We start from the raw sequence: 19024 nt of genomic DNA on the forward strand, positions 1-19024 counted from the left end.
TTTTTGTTTGAACTTTCATCAAAGAGTCCTTGAAAAAAATATCACGGTTTACCAAAAAAAAAAAATGTTTTTAACATGGATAATAATAAGAAATGTTTCTCGAGCAGCAAATCAGCATATTAGAATGATTTCTGAAAGATCATGTGACACTGAAGACTGGAGTAATGATGCTGAAAATTCAGCTTTGAGACCGCAGGAATAAATTCCATAAAAAAAAATAAATTAAATTAAATAAAAGATTTGTGTTTTAAATTGCAGTAAAATTTCACCATGTTATTGTTTTTCTATTTATATCATGTTTTTCCAAATAGATGCAGCTTTGGTGAGCATAAAATACTACTTCTGAATGGTAGTATATAATCAGTCCAATTATCAGCCCAGTTACATATGGCACTTAGAGTTTGTTGTAGTAAATTGTGTTTATTTTAAAATAAAATGCATCACAGAACCATAATTGTTATGTAAGATCAAAATCAGAACCAGGGCCTATACTTTCCTCACTTAACCCATCCCTGTGTTTAAGGTTGTTGCGCTGAGTTTATGGATGACTATATCTGAAGGAACCACATCAAAGCATTCAAAAGTGGTCTGTTAGCCCAAGACTTCTTGCTTTTGTCAGAATTTGTAGTCATGCTGCATTCTGATGGTTATTTAGCATACTTGGCTCTCAAGGTCAGGCTCTATTCATGAGTGCCATAAAGCCACATGCATCATAGACGTGGTTGACCTGGAACTGTCTGTGAATTGGGCTTTACTGCTCCCTGGTCACAACAACACAATCCTCAGACAATGTTAGAGGATGATTGCACAATACTTCACTGTGGTTGTGACAGTTTACTAAAGTTTTCTGTAAGTTTATGAGGATTTAGTTTCATTCCAGACTCTCAGATTCCAATTCGTTTTGAAGTTTTGTTTAGATGGATGACAAAGGAAGACCCTTCTCATACCTGAATGGTAGGACAAATAGCACTTGAAGTGCCTGACAATCAAAGATTACACAACCTCTGGTCATTCAAGATGTAGACGAGTTTCTTTCTTCATCGCAACAGATCTGGAGAAATATAGCATCACAGCCCTTGCTCACCAATGGATCGTCTGCAGTGAATGGATACCCTCAGAATGAGAGTCCAAACAGCTGGAAAAACATAACAATAATCCACAAGTAATCCACACAACTCCAGTCCATTAGTTAATGCCTTGTGAAGTGAAAAACTGTTTGTTTGTAGAGGAACATTACAGCATTTTAACTTTAGACCATCACTTCTGTTGAGTTTATAATCCATAATAATGCTTCCTCCAGTGAAATAGTCCATCTGCTGTGGTGCTGTCACATCAAAATCTCCACCCACATATTGGTTTAGAACTTTTTGGATTGTTTTAGCTTGTATTTAGTGCATATTTCCCTCCTGATTCAGACAAGTTGACTTTTCGATGAAGAAAACAGTATTTTGGATAGAGGACTGACTCGCAAGGGGAAGTCGTGGCCTAATGGTTAGAGAGTCGGACTCACAATCGAAGGGTTGTGAGTTTGAGTCTCGGGCCGGCAGGAATTGTGGGTGGGGGGAGTGCATGTACAGTGCTCTCTCCACTCTCAATACCACAACTTAGGTGCCCTTGAGCAAGGCATCAAACCCCCAACTGCTCCCCGGGCGCCGCAGCATAAATGGCTGCCCACTGCTCCGGGTGTGTGTTCACAGTGTGTGTTCACTGCTCTGTGTGTGTGCACTTCGGATGGGTTAAATGCAGAGCATGAATTCTGAGTATGGGTCACCATACTTGGCTGAATGTCATGTCGCTTCATTTCAGCAGAAAGCGACAGTTTGAAGTTATGCCTTAATGATAGATTTGTTTACTGGAAACACACAGCTTTTTGCTTCGTAAGATGTTAATTGATGGACGTACTGGAGTCATGTAGATTACATGTAAATTATTGTGATGTTTTTATCAGCTCTTTAGACTCTAATTCTCACAGCATCCATTCACTGCTGAGGATCCATTGGTGAGCAAGTGATGTAATCCTAAATTCATCCAAATCTGTTCTTGGATGGCCTAAGAGTGATTTTTGTTTTAGCAAGCCTATTAAGACAGACAGTTTGCAATTATCACAGGCAATATGAAACTAATGTCAAATAAATATTTAAATTATTATTTGTATTAATAAAAATCATGTATTCTGGCATGTAATGCAGTTCTTTAGTTTAACTGTTGACTGTTAGTGGTTGCAAAGCGACTCACATATGCAAGTGTTTTAATATACTGTAGAATGTTTAGCCGAAGCAGTCAAGCCACTGCTCATTCAATCAGAATGGTTATTTTTAAGACGGATGCTGTTTGGAAATGAATGCTGTGGATTTCTTCTGTATTTTTAGTTTTCTTTGTCTGATGATATTTAGGTTTGAGTGTTCTCTGTTAAGAACATGCAGCTTTTGTCTACATATCAATGCTGTTTAAGCACACTGTTTAGACGACAGTCTACAACTTCTGTTGTTTTGCTGATGAAATACCTATGAAGGACTTTATTAACATGGTGACTGAAGGTGACTGGCCTTTGTACCTGTGCTTAGAATCAGCACCATGGACAGGGGCGTGTCTGAATTCAAGATTTAATTGAAAATCATGGTGAATTGCTGAAGTTCAGAAAGTCAACAGAATGCAATTCAACAGCTCAAAGCCATATTTCAGGCCTCTTCAGAACCATAACATCACAAGATTTACAACCAGTGCCTAAAGTATGAACTATTTCTTTCCACACTTTTAAAAAATGGTTTGTCGCTAAAAATCTAAATGGACCATTCAATTTTTTTTTAAATTAAATATTGCAGTATTAATTATAAATAAATTATTTTATATCAGTGCATCTGTAGTTTCTTTGGGCTAGAGATCTACTTGCATTTTTTTTAAGCACCGGCACTTAGATGGATATCTACAGAAACACAGAACTTAAAAAGATTCTTCAACAGCATCTTTTGAAGATCTTCTATGATATCAGGTCATAAATCTGTTTTTTGAAACTTTATGGAGTTCATGTGCAGTAGAAATTTGAGATTTTCTGGAGAAAAACATAGATAGGACTCTTAGGCAGTTGTTCAGGAAGAAACCATGCTGCCTTTGCTGTCCTTCTGGCTAATGCAGATATTGTTTCCTGACAGTGCTGGACAGATTTCATAAATCAAACTTTAAGCCAAGTAACACAAGCCTCTAAAGCACTATTCAAACAACAATACTTGGAGCGGAGCATCAGAGACACCACAATACTTTAATCCAGCCCAGACAACATTCTCAAAGTTAATTTCTGGTAAGATTAGTCTTAGTCCACTAAGTAATTTCCATTATAAAACAAGAGAGCAATATTCCCAGTGCATTGCATTTGGATATAGTTTTTAACCCTGTCTGTCTTAACAAGAAGATGAGTTTTTGTACAGACTGCTATCTCTCCCTTCCCTAACACATACTTATATAGTCGAATTCACTCGACTGCCTCAGGAGAATTCATGCAGTGTTTATTGCACAACCTCATCCTGACCTCGTCTGGATGAATGCCGTGAATGCTGCATGCCGTGTGAGGCAGCCTGGAAGAAAACTGCAGTGTATTGAGGTCTTTGAGAGAATGTGGGGAGATTTATGAAGACCATTCAGAACAAGAACAAGTGAAACACCTACTGTATGATCAGGTACAGTGTAGGTGTAGCATTTAATAACAGTCAAGGTTAATTAAGGTAAATTACTTTGAAAGAAACAGAATATGCCTTTTAGTCAATTCAAGCTTTAGTCTTGTAGTGTCCACTGAGCATATATGCATGTTGTGCATTAGAGAAGAACTGTCATTAGTCAAAATAAGGAACTACACAGGAAAGCGTGTAAACTACACAGGAAAGCGTGTCTTTCTTTTGATGAGAGAGATCTTGAGGCTGAGAGGAAGAGGCATTATGTTCTAATTTAATGCTAGATAGTCATATCTGTGGTGAGGGTTTCATTGTATGATGTTCGTATGATCTTTAGGTTTTTAGAAAAAAAAAATATGTTTGTATTTCAACATTTTCTGATGGCATGTAGCTTAAGTATATTCATTGGCATTTAAATTTGCTAGTTATTATGTGTGTGTGTGTGTGTGTGTGTGTGTGCGTGCGTGTGTGTTGTCTTTGGATGTTGTTCTCTTATCTGTGTCAGACATGTTGTTACTGAGAGGGAATGGTTACAAAAAAAAACACATTCTTCTTCCTGAATTCCTTCCACACACACACACACACACACACACACACACACACACACACACACACACACACACACACACACACACACACACACACACACACACACACACACACACACACACACACACACACTTTAGTGAAACACATTAGTGTTCTCATAAGTGTTTCTGTGGGGTCATGAAATGAGCAGCAATGCAAAGATACCCTGCACTAAAACTAAATGACTTTGAGTAATTAATTATGAATTATCTAGGGATGAAGTCAACCTAACAAAGCTAGGGCTCTGGTCAAAGGATCTATTCCAAAACCTAGTGAGCTAGAACATAGACAGCATTTAAAGGCATCATACTGTAAATGCATTGCCGACACAAAGTCAGTTTCAAACGAAATAATACATTTTCCTTTACCAAATTGTAAAGCAGTGTGACATTAATCATTCATGCAGAAGATAATGCAATTCAGTGAACTAAGTGAAGAAAATACACCCAAAAAGAAAAAAATTATATATTTCCATATTTTTACAATTAATTCAATTCCAAAAAATTATTGATAAAAATATTTAGTCTAACTATTTTCAAATGGCCACAGAGTGAACAGATTTTCCTTAAAAGGGACTTTTGTATTGTGCTGTTAGCTTAATAACATACCTCATCATGATAATGCCAAATTCTATTGAAATCAGTCGAGTTTCTTTCTTCTGCTGAGTGCAAAAGAAGATATTCTGAAGAATGTTTGTAACCACAGAGTTGATGGTAGCCATTTACTTCCATAGTATTCATTATATCCTTTCAATGACTGGTGTGTTTACAAGAATTTATTCACAACCAGTAGATGTAAACAGCTCCAGAAGTAAAGCTTCTGAGATGGAGCATTTAAGATTGCTTGCTCCCCATCTCCCGTCAAGCCTCGTTGATTACTGTGGTTACGAGAACTATGGGTTGCCATCTGTGCTGAACTAGTGGTTCAATGCTTTACATTCAGTGAAAGAGCCACTTGCTGTTTACCCTCCACCCTCATTTAACCTTCACCAAGAAACATTCCTTCATCGGATCACTGTGTGGTTCAATGTCTTCATTCTCTCAGGCGCTTTAACACCCAGTAATTTGGCAATATATAGCTCTCTCCCTCTCTCTGTGAGTTTTGTCATCTCACTCACTCAATGGTTGAAAGAAGGCAGCTGTCAGCATCAATTCTTCTCTAGGGCATTGAAAAAACCACATCACTTTTCCAATGACTTTTCCACATCACTTTTCCACACTGACTGTTTAATGAAATTAATGTTTTTCTTTTTTCTTGTTTACTCTTGTTTTTGTGTGTATTTCTGCATAAGCTGTGATAAGGCTCTCTCCTGAAATCTGGACAGTTTTCATATGTTCTGCAATGATTGTGGTGAGACATCTGTGCAAATATGATTAAATGTGTTAAATGGAGTGGAGCATAATACTTCATGCATATTACAGAATCATACAAATAGCACTGCATTGGAAACTCATCTCACAATTGTTTCCACTAGAGCTTGTAATTAGCTAATTGCAAAGCTAACTCCATGAGAAATAAATGAAAGCAAAGCACATCTAAAAGTGTATTAAAATTAAAGGGGTCATATGATTCTGCTAAAAATAACATTATTTGGTGCAATTGAATGTTTATGTGGTTTAAGTTTAAAAAAACATGTTATTTTCCACATACTGTACATTATTGTTTCTCCCTGCCTTCTGAAATGCATCGATTTTTACAAGGCTCAACTGTCTGAAAAGCTAGGTGTGCTCTGATTGGCCAGCTATCCAGTGCGTTGTGATTGCCAGAATACCTCAAGTGTGTGACGGAAATGTTACGCCCCTTAACATATTGTAATGCCCTGTCCGGCCGGAGCGACGAGACATAAAACCCATTATAAACATGATTTCTAGTTGTGTCCTCTTTTGGAAGGCCAAACTAAGTAGTTTGGCCTTCATTACACACCACGTCCTTGAGTGAGCAGAGGCTGGAGGCCTAGAGTAAGCCGCGACCTAGAGTAAGCGGAGGCCAGCTTGAGTGAGTAGAAGCGGACGGCTTGAGAATGGCGCGGCTGGCGGATTCTACTAAGGAGCGTCCATTGGGCTTGTGGCAATCACATGTAACGACCCCGGGCTGGACTCCGTTTCGTCCACGGTGAAAGCCGATCTGGCAATCCAGAGTGCAAAGTTGATGCATTTCCTCAGCGACCAGTACGGATCAGCCCCAGGCATGATGAAGTGAATATCGTTCTCTTTTGGAAGGCCAAACAAAGTAGTTTCACTTTCATAGTGAAACACACAGTGTCTACACGACATAGTGGCGGCGGCAACAACAATACTACAACGAGAATAAAAGGTACGCCTTCTTTCTTTGCGTGGACATCTGTGCGGCGTTGTGCAAATCTTCCCACACAGTGACGTAGAGATCTGGGCGCATATTTTGGGGGGTGTGGATGAGTCTTAACTTTTATAAAGAATTTGGATTTGAGACTTTAGTTTACAGATCTACTTTATGCACCAAGACCTTGTAACACTCCAAAGATAAAGTAAAATTTATTGTTCCTGTAGCTCAACTGGTAGAGCATTGCGTTAGCAAGCAAGCAAGCGCAAGGTTGGGGGTTCGATTCCCCGGGAACACATGGTAGGTAAAAATTGATAGCCTGAATGCACTGTAAGTCGCTTTGGATAAAAGCGTCTGCTAAATGCATAAATTTAATTTTTAAATTTAATTTAATTTAAAAATCGAAATTTCATCATATGACCCCGTTTAAGTTAATTTTCACCAGTATTACAATTCTGGCTGTTTCCAAGAAGCAGATTGATTATTTTCATGTTAAAGGGATAGTTCCCTTTCAAATAAAATTTTGGTATGTTTTAGCTTACCTCAAGGACATCCAAGATGTAGGTTTCTTTGTTTCTGTAGTATTTCCCATTTTGATATTTTTAGGTCAAACCGTTCTTGTCTGTGACTCACATAATGGAGGTCTATGGTCACCACCTCAAAGAGCATGCACAGAGGAGTCCAAATTAAACAATTTCCCATCGTCCCATCGTGCACATTGATGACCTAAGACACGAAACGAGCGATTTGTGTAAGAAAACGAACAGTATTCATATCGTTTTTACCTCTTGTACACAGCCACGTCCAACTGATCTGAGTGCGCGAGTGCTTCCTGATGTGACGCGCAAGCGTGGAAAGCGTCGGAAGTGATCTCTCACACATGAACGTCTCACCGTCACAGACAAGAACGGTTTGACCTAAAAATATCAAAATGGGAAATACTGCGGAAACAAAGAAACCTACATCTTGGATGCCCTTGAGGTAAGTTAAAACTTATCAAAATTTAATTTCAAAGTGAACCATCCCTTTAAAGAGGCTGTATGTAGAATTCAGAAACCATTTTTATTAGCGACACCGGTGGCTGTTAAGTGAACTGCAGAATTTGCAAATGCCTATTTATAATGTTCAGTAGTCTAAACGTGATTCAGTGGCCCACTATACTCACAGCAAAGTTATTTTCCATTATTTTCTTAGAATTAAATTTATTATTAATGTTTATTTATTTTTTAAGTTGGAACTACCCTTGCAGCAATACACTGTTAACGAACATCCAGACACCATTCACACTGCTGAGAGTGACGTTTAGATATTTAGAAAACAAAAATGAGATTGGTGAGAAAGCAGCAGTTATGAAAGCATCTAATAATAGCTATGTGGATATGTTTGCACCAGCTCTGCAGTTCACCAGCATCATGTGAGCAGATGAGGTCATTTAGGGTTTATTCTATGTTGTAAAAATAAATAAAGAACAGCACAAAAAACTAAAATAATTCATTTTAAATTCGGTGTAGGCAGTTCATTATGTTTTGTAACCGAGTTAGGCTTTTTCCTCTTGGTGTTCCTTAAATTCCAAGAAGGCCAAACTGGGACAAATGTGAATCACTCCCCCCATCCCACCCCATACTAGGCCCAATATTCTTCCCTAAATGTCACTGGTCCTGTTTTCCTGTTGTCTCAGCTAGAGTCTGGTGCACTCTGCTCTACATCAGTGTGTAAAGGTCAATACTGTTGTGGAGTAGAACGAGTACCTCCACTGGCGTTCCAGTGCTTATCGTTTTTTCTCTTATTCCCAGTGATACAGGCTTATCCACCGAAGCAAATGGAGCTGGATCTTGTTTTTCAGTGCGAGAGAGGGGAAGAATGTGCTGCATGTGCAGATGACCCCAAGCAACATTGTCTAAAGAATAATGTTTCCTGTCTGAAACTGTTTTGTAGTTTTTTTTGTGATTAACAAAAACTATTAAAAATTGTTTTTATTAATTGAAATAAAGATGAAATAGAATAAAATTAATTATTAAATAATAATTTAAAAAACAGTTAAAAAAAATTAAATCTAAAAAAATGTTTAAGTAGAAAAGAAACTTTAAGTAGAAGTACTAAAATTACAAAAAATAAAGCTAAAACTGAGTTTAGCTAAAGTCAAACTACTATAAAAAAAACTTAACCCTAACCTTACCCAATTCAAAAGATTCATAAACACTATAATAGTATATAAATAACAAGAATGCAACCCTCACTACCTGGATTTTCTTTTCAGTAGTGTCAAGATTGGCACAACACGAAGTCTGCAAAGCTGTCACAGCTGGTCACAGATGTGAAGGCATTGTGGGTTTGAATGCGTGCCTTTAAAGTGCACAAACAGGAGGGAACGAACAGCTCAGCTGGAAACTTAGGCTGTGCTGAGACAGGAGGAGAAAGAGTGCGTGTACATGGGAAAAACGGGAAGAAAGATGGAGGCTAAAAATAGGGACACAGGTGGCCCTCCCTTCCTTCTGTGCTTTCTTCCTATCAGTCATCAGCGGGATTGTTAAAATTCACTCTCTCGCAGTGTCCACTCCTAGCAGAGGATGAGGTGATGACTTATTGATGCCCCAACAATGTTGTGCCACAGCTTCATAAAGCCCAGCTCTCGCCCCAAAGGCCTCCTGTCTGATGAGTTTTGGAATGAATATCCATGCCTGAAGGTCTGTGGGGAGTCATATGTCTTTTGGACAACACCTATTACTGAATTTCAAGGTTTTTTCAAGGTTTCTTTTTAAACATTTATCTGCAGAGAGGCAGAGTGTACCAAAGACATGCAAAAGAGCTGTTTGAAGAGTGCCAACAGTGGTGTACTTAAAAAGGCAGGATTTAAAAAAGTCCCAGTGGTGCATTTTATTGTAAAGTAAAACAGTATATTCATTCTTGTTTACTCAATATATTCTGCCTGCTTCACCAGCTAACCTCTTGTTCGATAATGTTCTGAAAAATGGATCACAGTCTACTTTTTTCTTCCTGTTTTTGATTTGCAGTTTTGTACTCTGTAAGTTAAAATCACTTGCTGCTTCAATCTCAGTTTCAGTAAATCAGCTTGACTTGCTCATTTCCTCTTTTCCTGCTTCGCTTCTTACCCTAAAAATTCAACATTGTTTTTTCTTCTAAGATAAAATGTGGCCATGTAATAGCAATATTGTTGTGGTGTTTACATATAGGAAACTATGCAAAAATCACCTAGTTGTTGCTTTCCCCTTTTGCAATTGGGAGATATAAACTAGCAGATTTTATATATATATATATATATATATATATACACACTTGTTTTCAGCAAGGGTGCATTAAATTGACCAAAAGTCTCAGTAAATACATTTATAATGTAACAAAAACAAATTGTATTTTAAGTGAATGCTGTTCTTTTGAACCTTCTATTCATCAAAGGATCCTGTATCAATGAATTATGCTTACCACAAAAAAAAAAAATGTAAGCAGCACAACAGTTTTCAACATTGACAATAATACGAAATATGTCTTGAGCATGGAATCACCATATTAGAATGATTTCTGAAGGATCATGTTACACTGAAGCTTTGACATCTCAAAAATAACTTGCATTTTAAAAGAGTCCTATTATGCTTTTATACAATGTCTTGAATTTGTTTTGGGGGTATACTACAACATGTTCTCATGGTTCGAATTTTTTTTCACATATTTTACATTATTACAATACCTTTCTCCCCAGCCTTGGCACAAGCAGCTCGATTAGAGCCGGGTCTGATGAAGGCCCGCCTTCCGAAAAAAAAAATGTGATGTGATTGGTTAGCTGTCCCAATGCTTTGTGATTGGCGAACAGCTGGTGTTTCAGTACTGCCCAGTCCTTCAATATATTTCTTTGAGTAACATGGGTTAAAATCGCACTCAAATTGATTTGATTTTTAAGCAATATTAAAACTGAAGCTCGCAGGCAGCTATGGTAAGGGGCATGACATTTCCCACCAAGTGCCGAGTGCTGCCAAGCACAACACACACTGACTGGCACTGTTCATGCCATACTAGGGAGAGAGGTGTTGTTATAATGTAGAATATGTGAAAAATGTGTTTTTCGAACAACTTACAGTAGTATGAGAGCCTGTTCTAGTACACAACCAAAACAAAATCAAGACTTTTTAAAAGAACATAATTGGACCCCTTTAATGCACAAAAACCGCCTTTATAGATGGCAGCCAACAGACAATTATACGTATTGCTAATATTACTTTTGTCTAAGTAACTAACACCAGATGGCTGAACATCCAAGTTTCTAGTTTAAAGCTGCAAGACCAACCCTGGTAATTGTACATATCGATCGTTTAGGTGGCGTTTCTTGGTTTTTAATGTGGGAGGGAGACGTCTTAAAATAATGCTGGTTTAATATATACTGTTTCCTGTTCATTTCCCCTTTCTTTTTGTGAAGTCGTTTTTTTGGGAAACCTAAATGAAAACAGCAGACTAGAAAGTGTGTTTTGGGTTCAGTAGCGAGACCCACAAAAGAAGATAAACTAGTAAGAGAATTAAGTTCGGAGGGAACCCTGTCTAATGAAATCCAATGTGAGAAGATTGAGTCACACAGCTTTATGATGCAGTGAACAGGATGTCTCATGTCCCAGGCCACTGCTGCCCCCTCCTTCCTTCCATCTATTATCTCACCCTCAACTATCCACTCATTATTATTCTCTATACACGCCACAACTCCAACTTTATCAGTTGTTGTCTGCTCGTCTTTAAAGGTGAAAGTAATTTGTGTTCCACTAGTGTTAATAAAGTATGTTCTGGGAGTATGTATGCTCATAACCCTCATGTCATTTAAATCCCATAAGATTTTGGTTTATCTTCGAAACACATATTAGATAATAAAAAGGGGGGATTACTATCCCGCCACGAAAAAGTCCATTCCACCAAATTTTGATGCTTCAAAAGTAAATAAATACATCTTAAAAGTCATCCATGTGACGTGTGTAATTTACTCAGATTCAAGTCAAGACGTCACATGCATTTCCATAGCGCTTTATACAATAATAGATAGTGTAGTGTTGTGAAGAGCAGAAGACAAAAGAATCATTATTCAAATTAATTTGGTTCAGTGTTGATTCAGTTTAGTTCAGTCACAATGTCAGTGTTGCTAAGTTCATCAGTTATGAAATGTTATAGTTGACTCATTAAAAATGTTTTCATTTTTGTTTCAAAGATGAATACAATTCTTAAGGGTTTTGAATGACATGAGGCATAAATGATGACAGAATTTTCATTTTTGGGTGAACTATCTCTTTAACATACCACTTTTTGGTTATAAAACCATATTGTATGCATGATCGGTCAGGTTTTCCCAAACACCCCATTTAACATTCAAACCTCAAGGAATGAATGCAATAACACCATAAATATGACATTAGTTGCATTAATATTAGCTTTGTACTTCTGGCGATTGTTATTAGGCTTCAAAATTAATAAAGTTGTGTTCTTTTGTGAAGATTGTCTTGATGAACTTCATGTTTGAGAATTATAATTATTTGTTGATCAGAGCTTATTTCCTGCAATGCGAATTCACCGTATCTTCATTAATATACCAATTAATGGTTATCGTTTAAATTATTTGGTGCTGTGTCTATGCACACATATACTATGCATATTGCATTTTGCACAAGTAGTATGAGCATGCAATTCTGAACTCTTAGTTCTACATGCGAGATCCTTCTCTTATTTCAAAACGACAGGGAAATGTTGTATCACAGACCCCAGGTGAACCAAACTGTGTGTGTTTAGGACACTGTGAGAATGCTGATGAAAGAGGGAGAGGAAAATAGAAAGAGCAGCTGATAATGCATCAGCAGAAATGTGTCATCATTATGAGAGGTGGGGGCTGAGGAGAGATTTGACAAAAAGCGAAGTGCAATACAACATGACGGGTCAGCCAGTCAGCCTGTTACCATGGAGATGCAGGAGTGGGTGGGAGAAATGCTTTCGTGAACCTAACACGTTGCTGACTACGTCTCTGTATGTGGTGTTGTGTACTGTATACACACATGCTCCGCTGCTCCTGGGTCACAATGCCTCTGTTTCAAAACCCACTGAGATGCCTACATAGACAGCTTTATTATGGCGTTATGGTTGTTCTCCCAATCTGAAGATTGTTAAATAACTTCTAAAAATTCTAAAACAGCAATGCATGTGTAACTAAAAGACATAAAAGACAGCTGCCTATGCAGGTAGTATACAGCAGGACATCTTACTAGGTTTCGGAAAAGTGTCCATCGGAGTTTGGTTTTCTTGTATTTGTGTTTATACCTTTCGCCCCATGTCTATTTTTGTTTCGAGGCACTGGCCTTACAGCCCACATGACCCCGACAGACGTCATGTGAGGAACACAGTGACATGTGTCAGCTTATCAGTAAAACAAGCCACTTTCTCCATTTCAGGACACATGGCCACTGTGGTGAAGAGTGTTGCAGATGTCCTGAGAGAGAGCACATGTGTAACGTGTCTTTGTGTGTCCCCTGCTGACAGAGGGATTACAGTGAAAGTCTTAAAGATTAAATCTCAGTAGTCCAAAATGTGACACCTGCCCCTGCCGTGTCCTTGTAATGACAGAGTGTGAAAAGGCCTAAATGCTTTTGGCCTGCGTCTCATCGCTTCTCCTTCATTTGCACACTAAACAATCAAACTGGGCAGCTGGGAGGTATGTTTAAACAGACACTATTTTACATCGAGGGACATTTCAAATTTCAGGCCCTAAATTTTTGGGAGATAATCATTATCTGGTGCCATTTTACCAATCTCTGCTCTGTAAGGTAGGACTAGTTGGTACATGTCACTGTAATTCCTATTCATGAACCAAGCTCATAGGTTTATGTGCTCCCCCGTTCTTCAGGTTGATTATTATGTTCATGAATGATATTTTCAATTTCAATTTCACGTTTTTTTTTTCTCACCTAAAACTAGAGTGCTTCATGAATGAGTTTTAAAACCTTGTAATGATTTAGCATTTATTTTTATTTTTTGAAATGTCTGAAATAAGGTCATTGATTAACACAAGCTCAAATATTTTCATATTTTATCACATAATTCGTGCTATATTTTCACGTTCTTGTCAAACTATTTTAAATCAAACTTTGAGTATAAATAAAGATCGCAAGATTAGTCTGAAGCTTAGCGTTAGTTACGCTGAAGTCATGTGACCGTGGTGTAGCTCGCTTATAACCTAACTTTATTTAACTTAAATTTTTACTTTGGACGATTGTATTTAGTAAAATTAATAAAAGTTGTTTTTATTTATGAAGATTATTTGAATGAACACTGAAGATTCATAGATGTTTGTTGGTCACAGAGCTTTTTTTTCTACATTAATCTAAAAGCTAATGAAAATCCTGTTGTCAAGCTAAATTCTGGATTGGCCCACAAAATATGCCATCACTGCAGCTCTCTATTGTATGACTTTAGAAGACTTGTGATACAGGACACAAGTTGTATTATTGACTAACTTTTATGGTACCTTTGTGGTGCTTTTTGTCAGTTTTGGAGTTTGGCAGTGTAACACATCCATTTCAGCATGATAATGAGCAGCATGGGCATTCTGCAAAATATCTTTTTTTTTTTTTGCCAAGGTTTTTAATGCCACACGAGAAATAATATACTTTATCAATATACTTTAACTATATTTTCAACAATATTAATTAATATACAGTTCCTTTGCAAACCCTCACATTTCCTGAATTTACTTTGTATGTTATGAAACATTTACCTGCGTTATTCACTGCAATTGTTGTCAGTTTTTTTTTTTATGTGCTGTTTTAATGTTTTTATTTATGACGTTGACAAATTTTCAGATTTCCTGTGGATTAACTTAAATGTAATGGTTCAACTCAAGTCAATTCTGATGTCATTCAGATGTTAAAGAAAAAGTCTAAAATTTTAGGCATAAATGGGAAAATGTATCCTATAATTAACAAATGTAAAATTTGTAAAGCACTTGAATTTTTTAAAATTTGGATCTGTTTGTGTGCTAAAGGCACATAATCGACACACTTCACCTTTAAACAGTCATTTACTCTATTAGCAGAGTTTGATACTAAATGCCTGTTTGTGCTCCCCAGGTGGCTCCCCGCTGAGTGAGCTGTCATGGCCATCCTCTCTGGCAGTGGTGGCTGTCTCCTTCTCCGGCCTCTTCACATTTGTCTTCCTCATGCTAGCCTGCCTGTGCTGCAAGAAAGGGGACATCAGCTTCAAGGTGAGATCTCAGTCCTCATTAGTCATTCAATCCATCAAAATGGCCCTCCAAATTAAAGGAAGATGAGATATTAAAGCCTTCTCCAGTACCTCATACTAATATTTTATAGGCACGTCACTCAATTCACTCTTTTTTACAACAACCTATTAGAACTTTTTGTTTGATGTCACCTTGTTTTTTATTTTTCCAGAAGTACATCATGCCATTCAGCCTGTTAGATTTGATTCGTCTTTGTAGTCATGTATGCATGTACCAACACAGCCTCACAAAGAAAACTAAAGGACTAAAGCCTTTTTTTTTTGTGATCATTTTCTGTTTTATCTGCTTCCGAACTGTGCATTCTTCAAACACGTGATAACCTGAAGACAAATGAGATTTATGAAACAATCTATGAAACTAAAGCATCATCAATTAGTCAGATTATTGATTGTTTTTATAGACAGTTTGGCAAGATCCTGTCTTCTCGAGCAGTATTGCATGAATACTTTGTGGAGATGGCAGTCTCAGTGAAGATTAATCCAAGATCGCAGACAAAGCAAGAGAAATTATTATAAATCTATTTGTAAGTCATGCATTACTCAGAAGAACTGAGAAGTACATGCTTATACTGATACCGTCGATGCACTGATATCAAAATTCTATATCTATAAACCTTTAATTACTTTGATGCTTTGGCAGATATTAAAATTAGAAACTATTTTGTAAAAACAACAACAATTGCTAATTTTAAATGCTACAAATGAATTTAGGCATCATAACATCATAATGGATGAAAATTGATTAATATTGTGATTTCTTGATATTGGGATATTTTAATAAATTAATACATTTATTAGGCAAGGACAAATTAAAAAAGTTACAAAACATTTGTAAAGTAACAAAATTATTTTATTTAAAATAAATGCTTTTGAAGTTTCATCAAATAATCCTGAAAAAGTATAAATTTTTTTTTAAATTATTTTAAACAGCACAGCTGTTTTTAACATTGATAATAAGAAAAGTTTTTTTTTTTTTTTAAGCAGCAAATCATCATATTAGAATGGATTAGAATGGATCATGTGACACTGACAACTGAAATAATGATGGTGAAAATTCAGATTTACTATCATAGGAATACATTTTATATAAATTCAAACAGAAAACTATGATCAATTTTTTTCTTGATATTTCTCAATATTAAAGTTTTACTCTATTTTTTACTAAAATAAATGCAGCATCAGAAACTTCTTTCAAAAAGTTTTTTCCTTAAAATAAATACTGATCCCAAACTTTTGAACTGTACTTTATATCCAGTATACGGATACAAATGAATAACAATAAAAAAATACATTGCATCACAATATATTTATGTTCTTCAGAGTACTTCAGTTTTAGCTTAGCAGCATGCTAGTGCTACATAGAGTTTTGAATCTATTGCAGATGTCACCAAAATGCATGGCTTTCATTACTGTCAGGATGCTGCATTATAGCCTAGGACAGCTGCCCATGTAGGCAGCGGTGCACCTCACTCGGTTTAGGAACAGAGCCATAGCATTTCTTCGTGAAGTATGGCACTTCAAACCCAGCACGGCTCTGATGCATGGGGTGATTCTGCTCAAGTGGCTGAAGACTCTGCCTAATAGAAATAGGTTTTGCTCAATAGGAACAAAAATATGAACAGACGGGGACAGAGGGATAAGTTGTTATCAGATTTGGTTTGGCACACACAGTTGAGGATTAATGTAGCAGAACAAGCAGGCTGTTTATGTCCACATGCACTGCGGCAGAGGGAGAATGGCACATCATAGGAAGCGTCGCACAGGCCGTTAATATGCTGCATATAAAGCTGTGTGTCTGGACTGTTTGTTTTTAATAGGATTGTCTGCTCTAAGTGACTGTGTGAGTGGGTGGATGGTTTGTCCATGTCTGTCCCACACTGGGCTGACTGTGAACGTGCTTCTAGTCCAGGAAGTCACAGTGGCACAGATAATTAGCATGGCATTTGGTGTTCTGTGGAAATCACAGGTTGCCACCCTGTGGAAAGTCTGTCTGTATTTGTATGGCCGTTCAGACGGAAAACTGACCTGGAGGAAGGCAATGGAAAACATGGTCCTTGGTGGGATGAATAATAGCAAATTAGAGATTGCTATGATGTTAATAATAATAATCATAATTCATTATATTTATATTAGTCTGCTTTTCTAAGAGCTTTACATTGTAAGCAGGGATCTCCTCATCCACCACCAGTGTGCAGCATCCACCCTAGTGGGCCCAGCACACAGCAGCTTATTGGCGAGAAGACAGAGTGATGAAGCCATTCAGTATATGGGGATGATTAGGAGACCATAATGGTCAGATGGCAATGGGAAAATTTGGCCTGGGATTTTTTAATGACCACAGAGAGTCAGGAGTCAGGACCTCAGTTTAACATTTCATCTGATCCGAAGGATGGTGCTTTTTGACAGTATTTTTTCCCCCATCACTTTACTGGGGTGCTATTACCCACACAGACCACAGGGTGAGCACCCCCTACTGGCCTCAATGACACCTCTTCCAACAGCAACATAGTTTCCTCAGGAGCACCAAATTAATATAATATAATATAATATAATATAATATAATATAATATAATATAATATAATATAATATAATATAATATAATATAATATAATATAATATAATATAATATAATATAATATAATATAATATAATATAATATAATATAATATAATATAATATAATATAATATAATATTTAAATTAATATTATATTATATTATATTATATTATATTATAATACTCTACTCTTTCCCAACCGTTCTATTCACACACACACACACTCACACACAAAACCTTCCTTGATTTACAATTCTGCATCCTTTTTGTACCCTAATTGAAATTCAGGACCTGAATTGACATTTAAAAGGCAATTTAATTCTGAATGGTGCATTTACCACATAACCCTACATCATACCATGGTAGAACCAAAGTATTTTTGTAAGATTACACATGCTGGAAAATCTCTCAAAAGAATACTCAGTAATTGAACAGAAACACAAAGGTGCAGATTTAACTGACATTACCAAGGAGTGGATGGCGTTTGCTGCAGCATGTGGGACCAGACCACATCTTTCCATCCTGATTTCACATGTGTCTCTGTTACACACGGTCGTGTTGGTATTAAATGTGACTAAAGCCTCTTTAGAGATTGTGTGTATTGTGAACTAGCACCAGCCCCTCTCACACACGCTGATGCAGTGAGACAGCTGCTCTTCCTGAATGGAAAACAGCCCTTGCTCCCCAGTGCAGTGCAGTGAGCTACAACCACAACTACTGAGTCTAATTGAAATGAGTTGGCTGCCTCACATTGGCGTACTTTTCATCAAGATGTTTAGGCTTCTTATTGTGCATTTGTTGAGAAGAGTCTGAGTGTATGGCTGCAGTCCATGGTGGCCGGACATCCTGTGCCAAATTCAAACTGAACACGTTCTACTATCTATGTACTGTATGTCAGCAGATATTTTTCAGAGTAGACTTGACTAGTTCTGTTAAACAGTTAGTACCCTTCTGGTAGATGTCATAGCTACACCATTATGTGGGTAAATAGCATGTCTCTTACTAGCATGTCACTGCTGGTGAATAAAGATAAAAACTGCTGCCTCCTCTTAAAATATGTCCTGTTAGCACTTCAGTGATGCACACATAACGCATTAATAACAGATTGAAGTATGAAATATTTAGATGGACTGTGTGAATTAAGTAAATGACTTTGCACCCTCAAGTGGTTCTAAATGATACAGCATCAATCTATCAACTCCTGATGATAAACAAACACCACATTAGCAGATTTGGTTCAGTATAGATTTGCCTTTAGAGCTTGTTTTACATTTAGTGGAAAAAGAAGAATACATTTTATAAACCAAGTAGAAACTACACAGAACCGTGTATTTGACCTTTATACCAGAGTACCAGAATTAAATAAATAATTGGCACCATAATATATGCACATAGTCAAATCTATTATTATTTTATGCTTTTATGCAGGGAAAAAAAGGGTGCTCTTCCCATCTGCTGCCTGAAAAATAGAGGAATGGCTGTTTTTTCCTTCCTCAGCAAATCCTATTTTTTTTTTTTTTTGGAGAACAATTGTGATATTACATAAAGAAATATTGTATGTCTTAAAATAGGAGAGGTACTACGGCAGCAGATAAGAGATGTTGTCCATTGTAATCGGGCAAACAAAGAATATGAGGATATGCAGACAG

General features: G+C 37.0%; 1 protein-coding gene across 1 annotated transcript in view; it reads left to right on the forward strand.

Annotated features, from left to right (window-relative positions):
• Positions 1-19024, forward strand: part of LOC132149475 (serine/threonine-protein kinase LMTK2-like) — a 40167-nt gene that overhangs the window by 2619 nt on the left and 18524 nt on the right. The window contains exon 2 of the mRNA XM_059558742.1: positions 14648-14781. Within this exon, the coding sequence (XP_059414725.1) occupies positions 14648-14781 (134 nt within the window). The remainder of the gene's footprint in view (positions 1-14647; positions 14782-19024) is intronic.

This window comes from Carassius carassius, chromosome 9 (genome assembly GCF_963082965.1).
Source record: "Carassius carassius chromosome 9, fCarCar2.1, whole genome shotgun sequence".
Lineage (NCBI taxonomy): Eukaryota > Metazoa > Chordata > Actinopteri > Cypriniformes > Cyprinidae > Carassius > Carassius carassius.